This window comes from Vicugna pacos, chromosome 3 (genome assembly GCF_048564905.1).
Source record: "Vicugna pacos chromosome 3, VicPac4, whole genome shotgun sequence".
Lineage (NCBI taxonomy): Eukaryota > Metazoa > Chordata > Mammalia > Artiodactyla > Camelidae > Vicugna > Vicugna pacos.
In genome coordinates, this window is record NC_132989.1 from 59,994,157 (window position 1) to 60,010,727 (window position 16,571).

General features: G+C 38.0%; 2 protein-coding genes across 6 annotated transcripts in view; one reads left to right on the plus strand and one right to left on the minus strand.

The window, feature by feature from the left end:
* The window catches only part of POLR3G (RNA polymerase III subunit G), a 31,394-nt gene extending 30,229 nt beyond the window's left edge, over window positions 1-1,165 (minus strand). For 3 of the 5 annotated variants that reach the window (XR_012071331.1, XM_031674076.2, XM_015246059.3), the window contains exon 1: window positions 1,034-1,165. The gene's annotated coding sequence lies outside the window, so the exon portion shown is untranslated. Of the gene's footprint in view, window positions 1-1,021 lie in introns of all 5 variants that reach the window. The other 2 variants (XM_006197653.4, XM_072958407.1) reach the window with 2 other exon arrangements.
* A 583-nt stretch (window positions 1,166-1,748) lies between these two features.
* On the plus strand, window positions 1,749-11,329 carry MBLAC2 (metallo-beta-lactamase domain containing 2). The gene is made up of 2 exons (XM_006197652.3): window positions 1,749-2,202; window positions 7,995-11,329. Exons 1-2 carry the CDS (start codon window positions 1,749-1,751, stop codon window positions 8,378-8,380), a joined length of 840 nt encoding a protein of 279 aa, XP_006197714.1. The 3' UTR covers window positions 8,381-11,329.
* Window positions 11,330-16,571: the final 5,242 nt, after the last annotated feature.

A 16,571-nucleotide genomic window follows, 5' to 3' on the forward strand; every position in this document is an offset into this window, starting at 1 on the left:
CCCATTTGCTTTATACTGCAAACATTTGTGTGCAAATATTATCTTCTCTCAAATTCTTGAGAACCCATATCATGACTTATTAAAAATACAACTCTGTTTCTCACACATCATCTAGCTCAGGGACTTGCACATACGGATGGCCCTGAACAGAGTGACTAGATACATTCTAATTAGATAAGGCAAATATTCAGAAAGGCTGCATTCCCATCAATGACTTTAAGACTATAGGAGAGTACACCTCTTCCTCTATGAAGGCTTATTAGTAGCTGCCACAATAAGGGTTTTTTTAATTATCTTTTATAATGCTGTCTCATGGGTCTCTATAATTTTTCCTGGCTGAGTAGGGAGGTTAGTGAAGTTCTCAAGAGAATTTTTGAAGCCTAAATGGATGTTTCAATAGCGGGGAGGTGTGGGACGGGGACAGTGACCTGGTGTTAACAGTGGGGGTGATTTCGGTGGCCTGTGGGGCCACGCCCAGTCATTAGCCACTTTTCCTGTCCTCACAAGGTGCGGCTGCCTCCACCTTTCCTTAGTTAATCCTATCTACCAACTTTCTTAGCTCTCTTCCAAGAGCGGACGAACTAACCAAAACAAGGCAGAGTGAGGAAACAAATATAGAATTTAATTTTTTCAAAGAGAAGAAAAACAACATCACTCCTCACGATACAGAATAAATAAAGTGCTAACAGCTAAGAAAAGATACTGAGTAGTCTGTCCTTAGCTGCAAGTCTGCGGCAGTGACTCGTGTTTGAACCAGTCATATCACAGGATTTGAAAGAGTATAAATTCCCTTCTTACTCACTGCAGACAGTTTTAGGTAGTGGAGACTAGGTAAAATCTGGAAATGACGACTTTAAAAGACTGTGACGGGATTAGGAGAAGGGGAGGTAAAGCTATCTCCCAACGACACTCAATTCAGAGGCGCTTTAATGAATTCCCACCCCTGACTTCCCCCACCTTCTCCACGTGCCCCTTTAACTACCCCCCCACCCTCTCCATCTCCTCCCAAGCCCTCACTTGCCTCCTCTGTTACCTGCTCACTAAGTCTCGAGGCTTGAGAAAACTGTGCGGCCGAAGTGCCGGCCGGCAAAGAAGGGGTGCGAACAGAAGGTTCCGGCGCTCGGGTTCCACCTCTGGAGAAACGCGCTCCGCCCTCCACGCGGCCTTTCAGCCGCTTTCAGAGCCCAACCAGTTAGCCCCGCCCACTCCCAGCTAGGCCCCGCCCACCGGGCGAAGAGCTTTTTAGCCCTTGGCAGGCTCCGTAGTCGTCCAACCTGCTTGGCCTGACTCTCTGCGCCTGCTGGAAGTGCGCATAGCGGCGCTGGGTCGGTGGGCGGCTCTGTTGCCTCCCACGCCTTGCTTGCGGCCTCTGCAGTCAGACCCCGGAGGTGGGAAGAGTGTCGCCTTCTAGATCTCTCGTCTACTGCAGTGGCCCCGGCGTTAGCGCTCCCTTTTGCAGCGGCCACAGGCTGCGGTTGCTCCAGCGCCCCAGTGCGGGGAAAGCAGGCTCTGCTCTTTGCGGACCCGGCGGGAGAGTGCGGTCGGACACTCAAGGCAGCGTCTCCGCGCGTCCTTCCTCCTCCTAGTTCTGCCCCCGCCCCCTCCGCATACCCCGCCCCCTCCTCGCTCGGCGCCTTTTCCCTGGCTGCGGGCGGACTGCTCCGTCCCGCCGCAGCGCCAGAGTCTGGACAGCCCGCGGGAGGCAGACACGCGCACACCCACTCCGCCCAGCCTCACTCCTGCCCAGCATGTCGGCCCTCGAGTGGTACGCCCACAAGTCCCTGGGCGACGGCATCTTCTGGATTCAGGAACGCTTCTATGAGTCGGGCAACCGCGCCAACATCTGGCTGGTGCGGGGCTCCGAGCAGGACGTGGTGATCGACACAGGCCTGGGGCTGCGCAGCCTCCCAGAGTACCTGTACTCCTCTGGCCTCTTGCAGGACCGCGAGGCCAAAGAGGACGCGGCGTGCAGGCCACTGCTGGCTGTGGCCACCCACGTGCATTTCGACCACTCTGGCGGCCTCTACCAGTTCGACCGGGTGGCGGTACACCACGCCGAGGCCGAGGCGCTGGCTCGCGGGGACAACTTTGAGACCGTAACCTGGCTGTCCGACAGTGAGGTGGTGCGGGCGCCGAGCCCAGGCTGGAGGGCCAGGCAGTTCCGAGTGCAGGCGGTGCAGCCCACCCTCATCCTGCAGGATGGTAATGGCCTCTCACGGGCGCGCGCTCTCTCCTTAAGGGAAGGGATTGGGGAGAAACTACCCGAGGGATGCTTGTTGCAGACGTGAGTGGCTGTAAGAGTGCTTGTTTTGTCACATCGCTGAAGCACTACTTCTGCTTCTCCCTTCCCTGAGTCAACAGCCCACTCGACCATTGATGAATGGCCATCGCAGCCTTCCCTACCAGAGACTATTCTGGCACCGTGTAGGAATGCTGAGTACCCTAGTGAAAGCCGGCCCCACCCCCCACTCAGTTTCCTGTGTAAGGTACAGCAGTAACACTACAAAGGCTTGTGACTAGGATTCCCATTCTTTCCCCAAACACCTGTCTGACATTTCCAGGCAGTTTTCTAGCAAGAAGACTTTTAAGAAATGACGCCTGTTGGAGATTGCATGTCATGCTCTATGCTTTTGAGAACTGCTGACTTCATCTGCTCGGTCAGCCGTCGCCGCCCAGTACGAACAATTCCCACCTGTAGGTTTAGAAAACCATTAGAGAGCAGTGGTTCCAATCTGCTCTTGCATCTCTATCTTCCAGATAGGTTTCTGTTCTTGATGTTGCCTCACAGGAAGAAAAAGCTTGATAGTGAACATAAAGAGTAGAAGATGTCTGAGTCTTACATTATGACAGCTCTCTGTTCTGGTTGAAAGCAAGGCCTGAGAAAGATTAACGAGGAGACTGTTCCCGAGATGGTGAAGTATGTGGCTTAATGCATAGATAACCTTGGACCTCTTTGGCTCTGAAAAACAGGATGGGGTTCAGAAAGGAACTAACGGAATAAAATAAAATAGAGTAGTACTCTAGCCCTTCCAACCCCACACAGGCACTTAAATTATTGGGTCAATTAGTCACAGCAGTAATAATTGTATATTAATTTTCTCTTTTAGAATGCTTTTGTTGATTTCATTTTCTCAGAGTACATAAAGTGAGGCTGCTGACCCCGATTTTAATGGCTTGCCTAGAGTCCACAGAACAAGATAGTGACAAAAGTGAGGATTTGAACCCAGGCAAAATAGATCAAAGTACGCAGATAAGACATAAATTCTATCCCATAATATATTATGGTAATTCTGAGCAGGATATTAAACCCCTTTTTGTCTTGAAACAATTTTAATTGCAAATTTCATTTATTAAAACGTTTCTCTAAGAGGTAGAAATATCCAGTTGCTGCAGTACAATAAGGCTCACTTTCTGACCAACCAGTAAGACAAATAATGAAATATTTTACAAAAATGAGCTTATCTTACAGATGAGATCTTGATCACATGAGATATAAAAAATAGAACGCAAGATTCTATACCTCACACCCCACTTAAGTCTTTTCATTAAAATTTTAAATCTAAAGATTTAAGAAAAAACAGTTTAGATGGTTGTCTTATATTATGTGACAATTTGAGATGAAAGAAAACTACATTCATCCTAAATGTGCTTTTTATATGCATATTTGCCATCTTTTTTTTTAATTGAAGTATAGTCAGTTTACAATGTTGTGGCAATTTCTGGTGTACGGCATAATAGTTCAGTCATACACACACATACATACATTCCTTTTCATACTCTTTTTCATTATAGGTTACTACAAGATATTAAATATAGTTCCCTGTGCTATACAGTAAAAACTTGTTGATTATTTTATATATAATAGTAGCTGCAAATCTCGATTAATTAAATGTGCTTTTAATTACTGTATTTCTTGATGAAATTGATGCTTTTATTAGAGGTAGGATTTCCATGCAGTTGATGGTTATTCAGACAAAATTAACTCTGACACCCAAACCAAAAAATGTTACATTAGTATTTAAAATATATTTAAAATTTATTTAGTTACTTTTGCTCCTGTGCCAGAAATAGGAAATCAATGGTGAAAGAATGATAGGAATTATTGTTTTATAGATGAAGAGTCCACACAGGCTTGAAAATCATGCCTGAGGTCACATAGCCAGTTAGGGTAAGAGCTGGGGCTAGAATTCAGGTTTCCTGAAATCCCAGTTTATGGTAGAATTATAGCAATTTGGAGTTGCAGGTTATCTTTGTGGTGCTTTAAGCCTTTGAAGTTGTGAAAAGAAAGCTTAATATTTACTAAATATTTGAAGGTGGTAGTACTGTGTAAAATTAAAAGTTGTTTTTCATTAGGAGCTGGATATCTCACCCTCTCAGTAGTATCCAATTCCCTCTTTCCTCTGAATGATATGGCCTGCTAACTTGATATTATAATCCAGATGCCTGGATGGAGATATGAAATATTTATATTAAAAATTCATACACAGTTACACACACATAAACAGCACATACCTAACAGTATAAAGCCTTCATTGTTTTGGTTAGAGAATAAGGAGGCTGAAGTCATTAGCTTATGACATTTCATTTAGTGTATTGATGATCACCTGTTATGAAGCATAAATCTGTGCACTGTATCACTAACCCAAAAGCTGACTTACATGAAGGAGAAGGAGGACAAGGAGAGATCATCATCCAGTGCATCATCTTTGATGGAAAAACAACTCACCGAATAACAGTGAAATACTATCTTCCTATAAGAAGATAGCAACCTTAAATTGATAAGCACATTCTTCTTGAATGGGCACACATTGTTCTCCCTATTTTCCACAATATTCAAGTCATATGACATGCAGGCATTTTTGTCCCCTGTTGTACATGTTTAAACAGTTTGTCCAGAGTCACCAAGATATTAGAGCAGCTGTTTCAGGTGGACTTAAATCATTTGGGGAGGTTAAAAAAATAGATTCCAGAAAGGTAGCAGATTGAATAAACACATCTAATTTGACTCCTCAAAAACTCCACTAAGATTACTGCAAGTGGACCATGGTTTATCTATTTGTTTTATGTATAAATCCGTGTTGACTGAGGTACTGTTTTGGATGCTGGGGAGTAAATGAGGTGACTTAAATTAGCAGTTTTATCCTATGCCAACAATGGAAAATGAAGAGCCAATCCAGTTTGTACTGCAGGAGACTTAAAAGGCTCAGGATTTAGCAGTCACTGGTACCTTAGTGGGGACAAAGGGAAGAATACTAAAATAAGTAGAATTGGTTGAAAACCATTTAAGAAACTGTTGAAATTCTAGAACCCTTCTCCCTAAGTGAATGCCCCTCTTCCATCCAGTTAGTTTGTTCTCTGGGGAGAATAAAACAGGGATTTCTTGATTGAGGGATGCCAATTACTCTTGAGCTCAGGAGTTCAGGTGGAAAATAGGGCTGTGGGAAAAAAGTAGATGGATAGATAGATAAACAGATAGACAGATATTTATAATATATATGTTCTTTACTAGTTTTCCAGAAGGTTGGAAGCCAAGCCTTTACCCCCCAGGTAGGAAGTTGGAAGAATCTTATCTGGAAAATCTGTCCAGCCCTAGAGAAAAGACTAAGATGCTGATCCCTAAGCAATCCTTGGCTTGAACTCTTCTACCTAGGTCATCTAGGCTCCATGCATGTGCTTCAGAAAGCCTTTTCACTAGCCCCTCCCCCCCTTAAACAGACAACCAAGCATTATGCAAAATCTGAGAAAATCCTCTCACATGGGATCTAATACTAAAACAGCATAAAGCAACTTGAGAGGAGAAGACAATCATTAATATCACCAGGGGGTAACAAGCTATTGCATTCAAGATAGCTGAGAGACAATAGGATGCCTTAAAAATAAGGAACAGACAGAACAATATCCACACACATAAAAGAACTCTTGGAATTTAAAATGTCAGAAATTATTTAGTAGAAGGTCTGGAAAATAAATTTGAAAAATTTACAAAAAGAACAGATATGCAAAATGGAAACTAGGAGAGAACCAGTAAAGGACCAGTGTGAAAAATCTGACATTGGAACAACAGGAGCACAGACAGAGCAAATAGAGAAAGTAGAAGAAAAGAAAGTAGAGATAATTTAAGAAAATACCCCATAATTAAGGGATGTAAATTTCCAGATCAAAATAGTTCATAGGGTTTCCTGCACAATGTTTGAAAATGTATTCAGCCTAAGGTACATTATTGTAAAATTTCAGAACACTGGAATCAAAGAAGAGTCTACAGGCTTCCAATTTAAAGAAAAAAGATCATCTATACAAACCAGAATGGTTTTGGAGCTAGAAAAGAGGAGCTATGCCTTATTTGAATAAAACTGATTTCCAATTTAGAATTCTAACATCTAAATTATTAGTCAAGTTCTCAAAAAATTATTTCCCACAATGCTATTACTTAGGAAGTTACTAAGATATACCTTTATCCTATTTAGTCCCTTCAAAACAAGGGAGGTACTAGGGATTGAACCCAGGACCTCTTGCATGCTAAGGATGCACTCTACCGCTGAGCTATATCCCTCCCCACCCCTTTACTGATTTTCTGTCTACTTAAGATTTCTTCAGAGAGGAATATTTGAATCTTTAAGCATAACTGCTGAACTGTTTATTCTTATTTTAATTCTGTCAGTTTTTACTTTTTGAATTTTTATCCTGTTTTAGGTACATGTATATTTAGAATTTTTTTTTCATGTGTTGACCCAATGTATATCCTTATAAAATGTACCTCTTTTCTCCAGTAATAGTCTTTATATACAAATTCATTTTGCCCGACAATATAGACACTCTAATTCTCTTATTGTTAAGGTTTATATGGTACAACTTTTCAACTTGTTTTTGTCTTTGACTCTATAGTTTCTTTCTTGTAGATTGTGTCTGTCTCTTGCTTTTTTAATCTAGTCTGATAATCTCTACCTTCGAAAGAGTGTTTATACCACTCATTTAATATAATTATTGACACAGTTGTATTTAGGTCTGCTATTTTATTATTTGTTTTTTGTGTCTCATTTCTTGTTTATCTCTTGTTTTTCCTTTATTTTCTTCTTTTATATTTAACAAATCCTGATTATTACACCATTTTAATTTATTAATTTTGCCTATACTTTTTTGACCATTTCTGTGTATATATATATGTTTGCACTAGAGATAACAATGAATCTTTTAACTTATGATGATTTACTTAAGTTAGTACTGCAGTACATCCAGCACAAGAACAGTTTTGTATTCATATAGCTCAGTTTCCTCCCCACTGTCAAATACTGAAAAGAGTTTGAAATTTTATGCTATTTGCAAGTTAGCAAGTTAACCTGCCACAGTTTAGTAGATTCTGACAGAAGACTTGAGGTTCCTGGGTAAAGACTAAAAACAGTTTATTACAGCAATAGCAGTAGCCAGAGCATCATTTATACTGATTCTTCAAGCCTTAATTCCCATAGGGTGACAGAGCAAAGGGCAAAAATAAAGTACTCTTCACTAGAATACCATTTGTGAATCTTGTCACCAGGATATTAGTACAGTGGATATTCTGAAAAATGGACGTTTTGTGGTCAAATAAGTTTGAGAAACTATACAGTCATATATCCCTTGTATATGTCCACAATGTATGTTAGCATACTAAATGTACATTAGCACATCTTGCAGAAAAGAAAGCTACTTAATTTTCTTTGAAGGAAGAGTTTCTAAAATTATTTGACCACAGAGTCATCTTTTCTTCTTTTCTTTTATGTATTATAACAACCAGCAGAAATAGTGGTCCGCATTATTCACTTTAGCAAACACTGATCTAGTAAACAATAGAAATGAAATATAGGTAACTTATTTTAAGAAGTAGAGTATTTTTGAAATAAAAGTAAAATAACTATCATCCTTCCCAACATTTTTGAAACCATTTAGCATTCTTCTATTCTTTAAGTGATTGAAGTCCAGTATATAACATGTTTATCTGTGAATTCTGTTTCTATTTTTAGGGGACATAATCAACCTTGGTGACAGACAGCTCACTGTTATGCACATGCCCGGTCATTCCAGGGGCAGTATTTGCTTACATGACAAAGACCGAAAGATTCTCTTCAGTGGAGACGTCGTGTATGATGGATCACTGATTGATTGGCTCCCATACAGCAGGATAAGTGACTATGTTGGAACCTGTGAACGTCTGATAGAATTAGTGGACAGAGGTCTGGTAGAGAAGGTGCTTCCTGGGCACTTCAATACTTTTGGTGCTGAAAGGCTTTTTCGATTGGCTTCTAACTATATTTCAAAAGCTGGGATATGTCACAAAGTTTCTACTTTTGCCATGCGATCTCTTGCAAGTTTAGCTCTACGTGTAACAAATTCTAGGACCTCACCCTAGTATCTATACTGATAATCTATCTTGATTAGTTCTATAAATGAATCCAATTCATTTTGTGTTGTTTAAAATAGTGACCATTTCAAGAAGTGCTTTTATACTCCGATTGTATATTAGAGAAAAAAAGGTTGAGAATGAATAAGCCAAAAAAGGAACTTCCTGGTTTATTTATTTTTTTCTTTTTTCCAATTAAGAAACCACTTAAATAAGCTTATAATTTGCCAAAGCTGTCATCTTGTAATATTTGCTCTAGAAATGACATAGAAGTATATGGGGAAGCAAGGAGACATTTTGCAGTAAGAGGAAGAACAGTCCTTGCCTCCCATTTCTCTTATTTCCTAGATGACCTAGGAAAACAGACATAAAGAGTTTTATGTTTATAAAACTTGATATTTTTGGTATATTATTTAAAGATAAAGTTTCTTGAGTTTAAAATACATTAGAATTCAAAACAAACATAAACTAATATTTAGAATGACAGCTAAAACTGCATTGATATGGTACGGAATTTGTATGCTTCATTTTATTTATTCTTAATGTAATTATAGTGTACATTATGTGTTGTGTAATTTTACTTACAAGAAGTACAATGAATTTTGTTTTATTGCAGAGCTTTAAATATAAATTGCAGATTACTCCAGTAAAAAAGCTACTATATATTGTTGTTTGTTATTATGTAAGTGTAATATTTTCAATCATAAAAGTGAAATTCAAATGTCTGTAATCTAACTACAAACTGTCAGATTTCTCAAAAGGACACTGTCAGGCAAATTTGAAAATATACACATTGAGAATAATTTTTTATTATATTCCTATTTTAATAATAACAGTTATTATAAACAAAGTTTTTCTTGTTAAATAGCAGCTTCAGTATATGTATCATATTTTATAGTACCAAAACAACTATAGAGATCTACAACATCTGATATTAACCATTCTTTTACTTAACATAACATACATATGTACCACAGAAGGCTTTTCAGATTAATTGCAAAATGTGCATTAGACACTGACTTGGAGCGAATTGCCTTTTTTATCCTGATTCACAACACCTATTCCTGTTCAGTATTCTTTGTCTTTGATGGAAAGAAGTCTACATTTAAAAAGTTGTAGGAAAGGTTATCCCATTGTTTAGTAAAATATTTTGGTTTGGTGCTCTTAATAATTTATTAAAAAGCCTTTTGGAATATTTCATAAAGGTTTTTTAAACAGTTTTTTCACTGCCATTTTATTATTGACATGTCCAAAACCAAACTGACACAGCTTTGGAAGTCAGCTTTTTAGTGTTAGGAAGGTCTAGCAATTTTGATTTCTGAAAAATACGGAACTTCCTACCCTACCACCCCCCTAGGTTCTTTAGTTTTTTATTCATTCAATGCACACACACATAGTAACATAAATACATTGCATACATTGTGCTAAACACTGTGGAAGCTTAAAAACTCAAAGAGACGATATCCTAGCTAGAAGCAGAAGACAAACAAAACATGAATAATAATATATGCAGGTTGAAGTTAGTACAAATTACACATGAGTGTCAGGGACATAAATGGAGGGGTATGAAGTTTGGTTAGGGAAAGTTTCCTGGAGGAGGAGCTTCTGAGTCAGATTTGGAAGATGATTTGTTAGGTGGTGAGGGTAGGAAATAAGAATTGGGTTGTTTCTGCATCCTCTGTGAAGAATAGGAAGGGAAGCATTACTGGCTACAGTAGGCTATTCCTTGTGACAGTTTAACTGTCAGGAGTCTTAGATCTTCTAAACACCAAGTATTTAGCATGAGAAAGATGGGTTTGTGATTGTGTATATAAGAATCATCCTTAATGACAGACAAGCTGAACTGCCACATGCCACCAAATGAACCTTTACTTGAAATCAGTAAGGAGGCCATGATTATTCAAATGTAGAATATTATGGGAGTTTCTCTGTGAAAGTCATTTAAGGCAGTAGGTCTGTTTTAACTGATAGTGCAACATCAAGAATATAGATTTGGTTCAGGGCAACTACAAACAATCACTTAATGAGCCTTAAATATAGCCATTATTTTTATATCAATAGCACAAAAGAAAACCAAAAGTCCTTAACCATTGACCATTTTATCATATTTTAGGACTTTTTCTTTAAAAAAAATCAGGGTATAGTAGGCACTAAGTTTTATTGAAAAATATTTAAACCTGATGAAGGCTTTCCTTATTTCTTAAAAGTATGATTTTTCAAAACATACTGATTTTTTTTTAAATTTCCCATTTTTTCTAGTTTTTCAAATTGTATCAAAACAAAGACTGTGATATTTTGCTATTGTTTCAATGTGAGTAAATTGGGGAAAGGATCTATCATTCATTTAGTGCCCATGCTATGCATTTTAAAATATGCATTATTTAATTTAATCCTGGCCCTAGTGCCAAGAACTAACTGAATATAACCTAACAACACAACTTTGGACAAAGCTGGTAACTGAACAAAGGTTTGTCTGCCTCCCAAACTGTGCTCTTTCTCTTATACCTGCACAATAACATAAAATTGGCAAAGTGTATTTTTACTTTTCAAGATACCACATGTGCCAAGAATAAATCAAGTGATGTTAAAGCATAATAATAGCATATTTTAAAAAAGCTTTAAAACATATATTTTCACCCTGACAGTGACCCTTGATGTAATTTATGGTTTGGAGAAATAATAGTATGTAAGTATAATTCAAAATTGTCAAAATATAAGACATTTAGAAACAATTTTTATTATTTATATTGCTAATAACTTAATTTTTAAAAATTCAGTTTCCTTATTTGGTATTTCCATTTAACTGAGAAGTCTAAAACAAAACCTTGTGTGTTATCCTGATACAGTTAAATAAATGATTATGTGTAGTTCTTATATGGATAGTAATATGAATGTGACATGCCAAAATTGTCCTCTTATAATTTTCTGATAAGTGTAAGTAAGCATTCGTGTGATAACTATTAAAGTGGACATATTATTTCAAACTATAGTTGTTTTTTTTTATGATGTTAGCAAATTTCCATTTAATGTCTTGCAAGGGTATTTTCTTTTTTTATGTTTTTTTATTGAAGTATAATCAGTTTACAATGTTGTGTCAATTTCTGGTGTATAGCACAATACTTCAGTCATATAGGAACATACATATATTTGTTTTCATATTTTTTTGACCATAAGTTACTACTAGATATTGAATATGGCTCCCTGTGCTATACAGTATAAACTTGTTGGTTATCTATTTTATATATATTAGTATCTGCAAATCTTGAACTCCCAATTTATCCCTTCCCCCCGTAACCATAAGTTTGTTTTCTATGTCTGTGAGTCTGTTTCTGTTTTGTAAATAAGTTCATTTGTCTTTTTTTTTTTAGATTCCACATATAAGTGGTATCATATGGTATTTTTCTTTCTCTTTCTGGCTTACTTCACTTAGAATGACAATCTCCAGTTTCATCCATGTTGCTGCAAATAGCATTATTTTATTATTCTTTATGGCTGTGTAATACTCCATTGTATAAATGTACCACAGCTTCTTTATCCAGTCATCTGTCAATGGACATTTAGGTTGTTTCCATGTCTTGGCTATTGTAAATAGTGCTGCTGTGAACAATGGGGTACAGGTGTCTTTTTGAATTAAGGTTCCCTCTGGATACGTGCCCAGGAGTGGAACTGCTGGATCATATGGTAAGTCTATTTTCAGTTTTTGGAGGAATCTCCATACTGTTTTCCATAACGGCTGTACCAAACTATATTCCCACCAACAGTGTAGGAGGGTTCCCTTTTCTCCACAGCCTCTCCAGCATTTATTGTTTGTGGACTTTTTAATGATGACCATTGTGCCTGGTGTGAGGTGATAACTCAATGTAGTTTCGATTTGCATTTCTCTGATAACTAGCGATATTGAGCATTTTTTCATGTGCCTATTGGCCATTCATATGTTTTCATTGGAGAATTCCTTGTTTAGGACTTCTTGGACCATAGAGGGAACTTAGAAATGGAAACGCACATGGTGGAGAGGTGAAAGAATGCTGGGTTATTGACGTTGTGGGGCCATTATACCAACTCTGGACATTTATGTAAGCAACTGAGAGTCTGATTTTTTTTTTCCTATTACTTTAACTGAATCTAATCCTAACTAACAAAATAGACATTTCAAATTTAATATGTCCAAAAATGGATTTTCAATTTTTTTCTTCTCAAACCTCAGTAATAGCATCTTACATCCTTCCAGTTGCACAGGCTGAAATGTTTTTGGAAAAGGGTCTTTAACTTTGGGTTCATGAAGGCTCAAGGGGTGAAGGAGTCTATATAAACTTAGAGGGGAAAAATTTATACCTATAACACCATGAACCTATAACTGAAATATAATATTTCCTTCATTTATGATCACAGTCAGTAAACCACAATAGTGTTAGTAGTATCTGTAACTCTTGTCACCAATAAAAATCACAGGTATTTTTGTATCACATTAGTTGTTGCAGAAATTTCAAAATGTCTTTAAAAATTATCATCACTTTGAGTTATAGGAGCAATTATGAAGAATTACATATATTTCTCACACATTTTCTAATATTTTGATAATAAGATTTCAATATAATTGGCTTCCTTTGTAATCTTATGTATTTCATTTCATACACTTAAAACATTGTTCTGAGAGGGCAGTTCATAAGCCTCACCAAGGGCTAAAAGAGTCTATGGCACAGGAGGGGAAAAAACTCTTTCCTTTTGGTCACGCTTGACCTGTCAGTTTATTTCATACCCATGTGGCAGAGGGTGCTCGTTACCACCTGTATCCATTCTTCTTATTTCCTTAATATCAGAATCCTAGGGTTTTTGACAGGGAGCAATAATCTTTCCTGGAAGACTTCATTTCCCAGACACTTGTAATTAAGCACATAGTCTTGTGACTAAACTCTAGCCAAGAAGTTATAAGTCAAAATGTTTTGTAGGACTTCTGGAAAGGTTTAAAAGGTCCAACTTAACTGGCTAAAAGACACAGTGAGCAACCACACCATCATTTGATGGCCTACTTCGGGAATTATTTTACATTAAAAAAGAAACACTGGTAGATTTCTGTTGCTAATTGCTGAATACAATTTCTAAATTCCTGGAATTCCACTTATAACAAATCCTATTGGTTCTGCCTTCAAATTCTTATTCAAATTCAGAGTTTGAGTACTTATCACTATCTCCACCACTGTTAACCTTGTCCCAGATCCCACCAAATCTTACCTGAATTATTGCAGTAACAAATTCTAACTGGTCTCCCTTCTGCCTGGCTCCCCACAGTGTTTTCTCAACAAGTGTCCAGAGTGATATTTTAAAATTCATAAGGTGGATCACATCCTCGGCCTCATACCTTCAACAGTTTTTTTTCTCATTCCAAAGGAAAGTTAAGCCCTAATGATGACTTACTTGAGTCCTGATGATGACCTATGTAGTTTTATAAGATGATACCTATCTACCCCATACCTCTTTGATCTCTTTCACCACTCTACCCCAGCTCACTCAATTCCTGTCCCATCTGCCCCCTTGGTGTTCTTTGAATATGACAAACATAATCAAGGTAGGTGTTCAGTAATATATTTATCGAATAAATGACTGGGGAAGAAACCTGAAGGCTATTGCCGGCCACTTTTTGCCTGAGGCTGGAATTATTCAATGTGAGTAAACCTGATTATTCCAAATGATTGAATTCTTACGTATAATATTGATAAAATAATTATTTATGGTGCCAATAGGCTAGAAAAACAACAAGAAAAGGTTTCAGTGATAGTGAAAGGAAGAGCTGTTGCATAATCACTCTGACTTAGGCATCTTGCCACAAAACAAACTCTCTTGACTTCCCCATTTCTCTCACAGGTACTCAGAATCACTCAGTTACCCTGACTCTTTCCTATTAAAAGTGTCATCATCTTAATGATATCTCTCAGGCTTATCTCTTACTTTTCATCCCTCTGCCTTCCATGTACTTCAAGATTATATCCTTAACACATAGATTCAGAAACCTCCTACTGTGCTTCCCGTCATCTCTCTTCCTTGTCCTGAGCACTACAATAGAATACATTCCCTAAAACTCTGGCTTTACTAGATCCTCTCCAGCTCAGTATCATTTAATATTTATATATTTATTTGCTGATGGTAAAAACTGATGTGGATGAAACTTGTAACTAGAGGTAAAGAAGCTGAGGAGTCTATTTGTTCTTATTGCTGTACTGTAAGTTACTAGCAAAATAATAATAATGATATTTAATTATCTGTAACATAATTGTCCACATAGTTGGTATAGTTAGATACAATTACAAAGCTACTTGACAGTAAGACTTGAAAAAAAGCACTTTTTTAAAAAAACTATGTTTTACGCCTATATATGCATCCTCTAGAATTCATTTCAATTCTTACTTATTTAACACTTACAAGATACATTGTACTGAATGACATATTATGGGAATAGACAAATGAATACACAAGCAGAAAATACTGGGACTGTGTTCTATATTGTCAAGGCAGATAGAGATTCTGGTAAGGTATTGGGAAAAATGAGACACAATGGGGAAAGAAAAAAAAAGTAATTGAATCATTGATCAAAGAATCAATGAGAAATACATTTATTTTTAGGTGATTTGTTTCCACAACTATTTAGGTTACTTCAAGCTTTTAAAAAAAACACTGCCATTAAATAGGCAATAAAATGAACTAATTTTTAAATACTTTTATGTTTCTTCTGGCAAAAATTGCAAAAATTACAACCTTAAAATGTAAGCCTAGCAATCATCATGATATTTTTAATAGAAAAGTATGATGTTGAGAGAATTACATAGGAAATGCCAAGGAAGACTCAATTTGACCCTGAGGTTCTATTTCATGTCTTTTTAGCAACACTTTAACCCTCAGAGTCACGATGGAAAGCACTTGAGAATCAGCTGTGAGAATCACCATGGAGACCACACCACATTCTCAGGTCACATTAATGAGGTCTCTCCATTCTGACAAGGATGAGTTTCCTACATCTGGCAATGCTGCAACTAGCAGATAGGGAATTAATTGTGTGGTTGCAAGTCACAAATACACACTCAAATTAGCATCAAGGAAGAGGGGGTTTATCTCAGGGATAAAACTGGCCATTTCAAAAACACTTGAAGAATAAAATACAGTTGGGCCACCTGGAAAATGGAAAAAGATGGTTATAAACCCAACAATTTCCTCTCATCCCCCGCAGAGTATTGCGGCCTCTGCTGTTCTCTGTGCTTCTGGGTTTACTTCTGGCATCTCTGCTTCCACATACATTACCTTGCACTTGGCTTTGATTTGCTGTCCTTTGTCATGTCTTGCCCTGACCTTTCACATCAAGTATTTAGCATCTTCTGACTCATTGGCTCAGTATCTGTATTCAAAAGTCCTGAGGAAAAGAATCAATTTGTTCAGTTTAGGTCAGGGGTCTCCAGGTAGCGCAACAGGCTGTGGTAGTTGTGGAGGCCTTAGTATGTGTCCTCACAGGGGCTGTGGCCATTTAAAATACACATCTACAGTTTTATGAAATCCTGAAGAGATAAAGAGGGCTGTGGTGATAATATATTCCCAGCTCCATTCTGGAATCTCACCATTAATTTATTCACACCTTTCCTTTCTCACTGATTTTAAAGGAATTAAGACAGTATAGAGAGAGAGCAGCCAAGATGGTGGAGTAGAAAGACCGTGACTTCACCTCCTCTCATGAGCACACCAAAATCACAACTATCTGCAGAAAAACCATTGGTGGAAAACACTGGCATCTACCAGAAAAGATCTTCTACAACTAAAGACATAAAGAAGCAACTACAAAGCGATGGGTAGGAGGGGTGGACTCGCAGTATAATCAGGTCCCATATCCGAAGGTGGACCACCCACAAACTGGAGAATAATTACACTGCAGAAGTTCTCCCATAAGAGTGAGAGCTCTGAGCCCCACATCAGGCTTCTCAGCCCTGGGGGCCCTGCACTGGAGCATTGGCTTTGAAGGCCAGTGGGGCTTAACTGTGGGAGCTCCACAGGACTAGGTGAAATAGAGATTTCACTCTTAAAAGGCACACAAAATCTCATGCACACTGAGAACCAGGGCAAAGTAATTTGACAAAAGCCTGGGCAGACCTACCTGCTGGTCTTGAAGAGCCTCCTGGAGAGGGTGTGTGTGGGGGTGGATGTCGGGGGGGTGGCTATGGCTTCC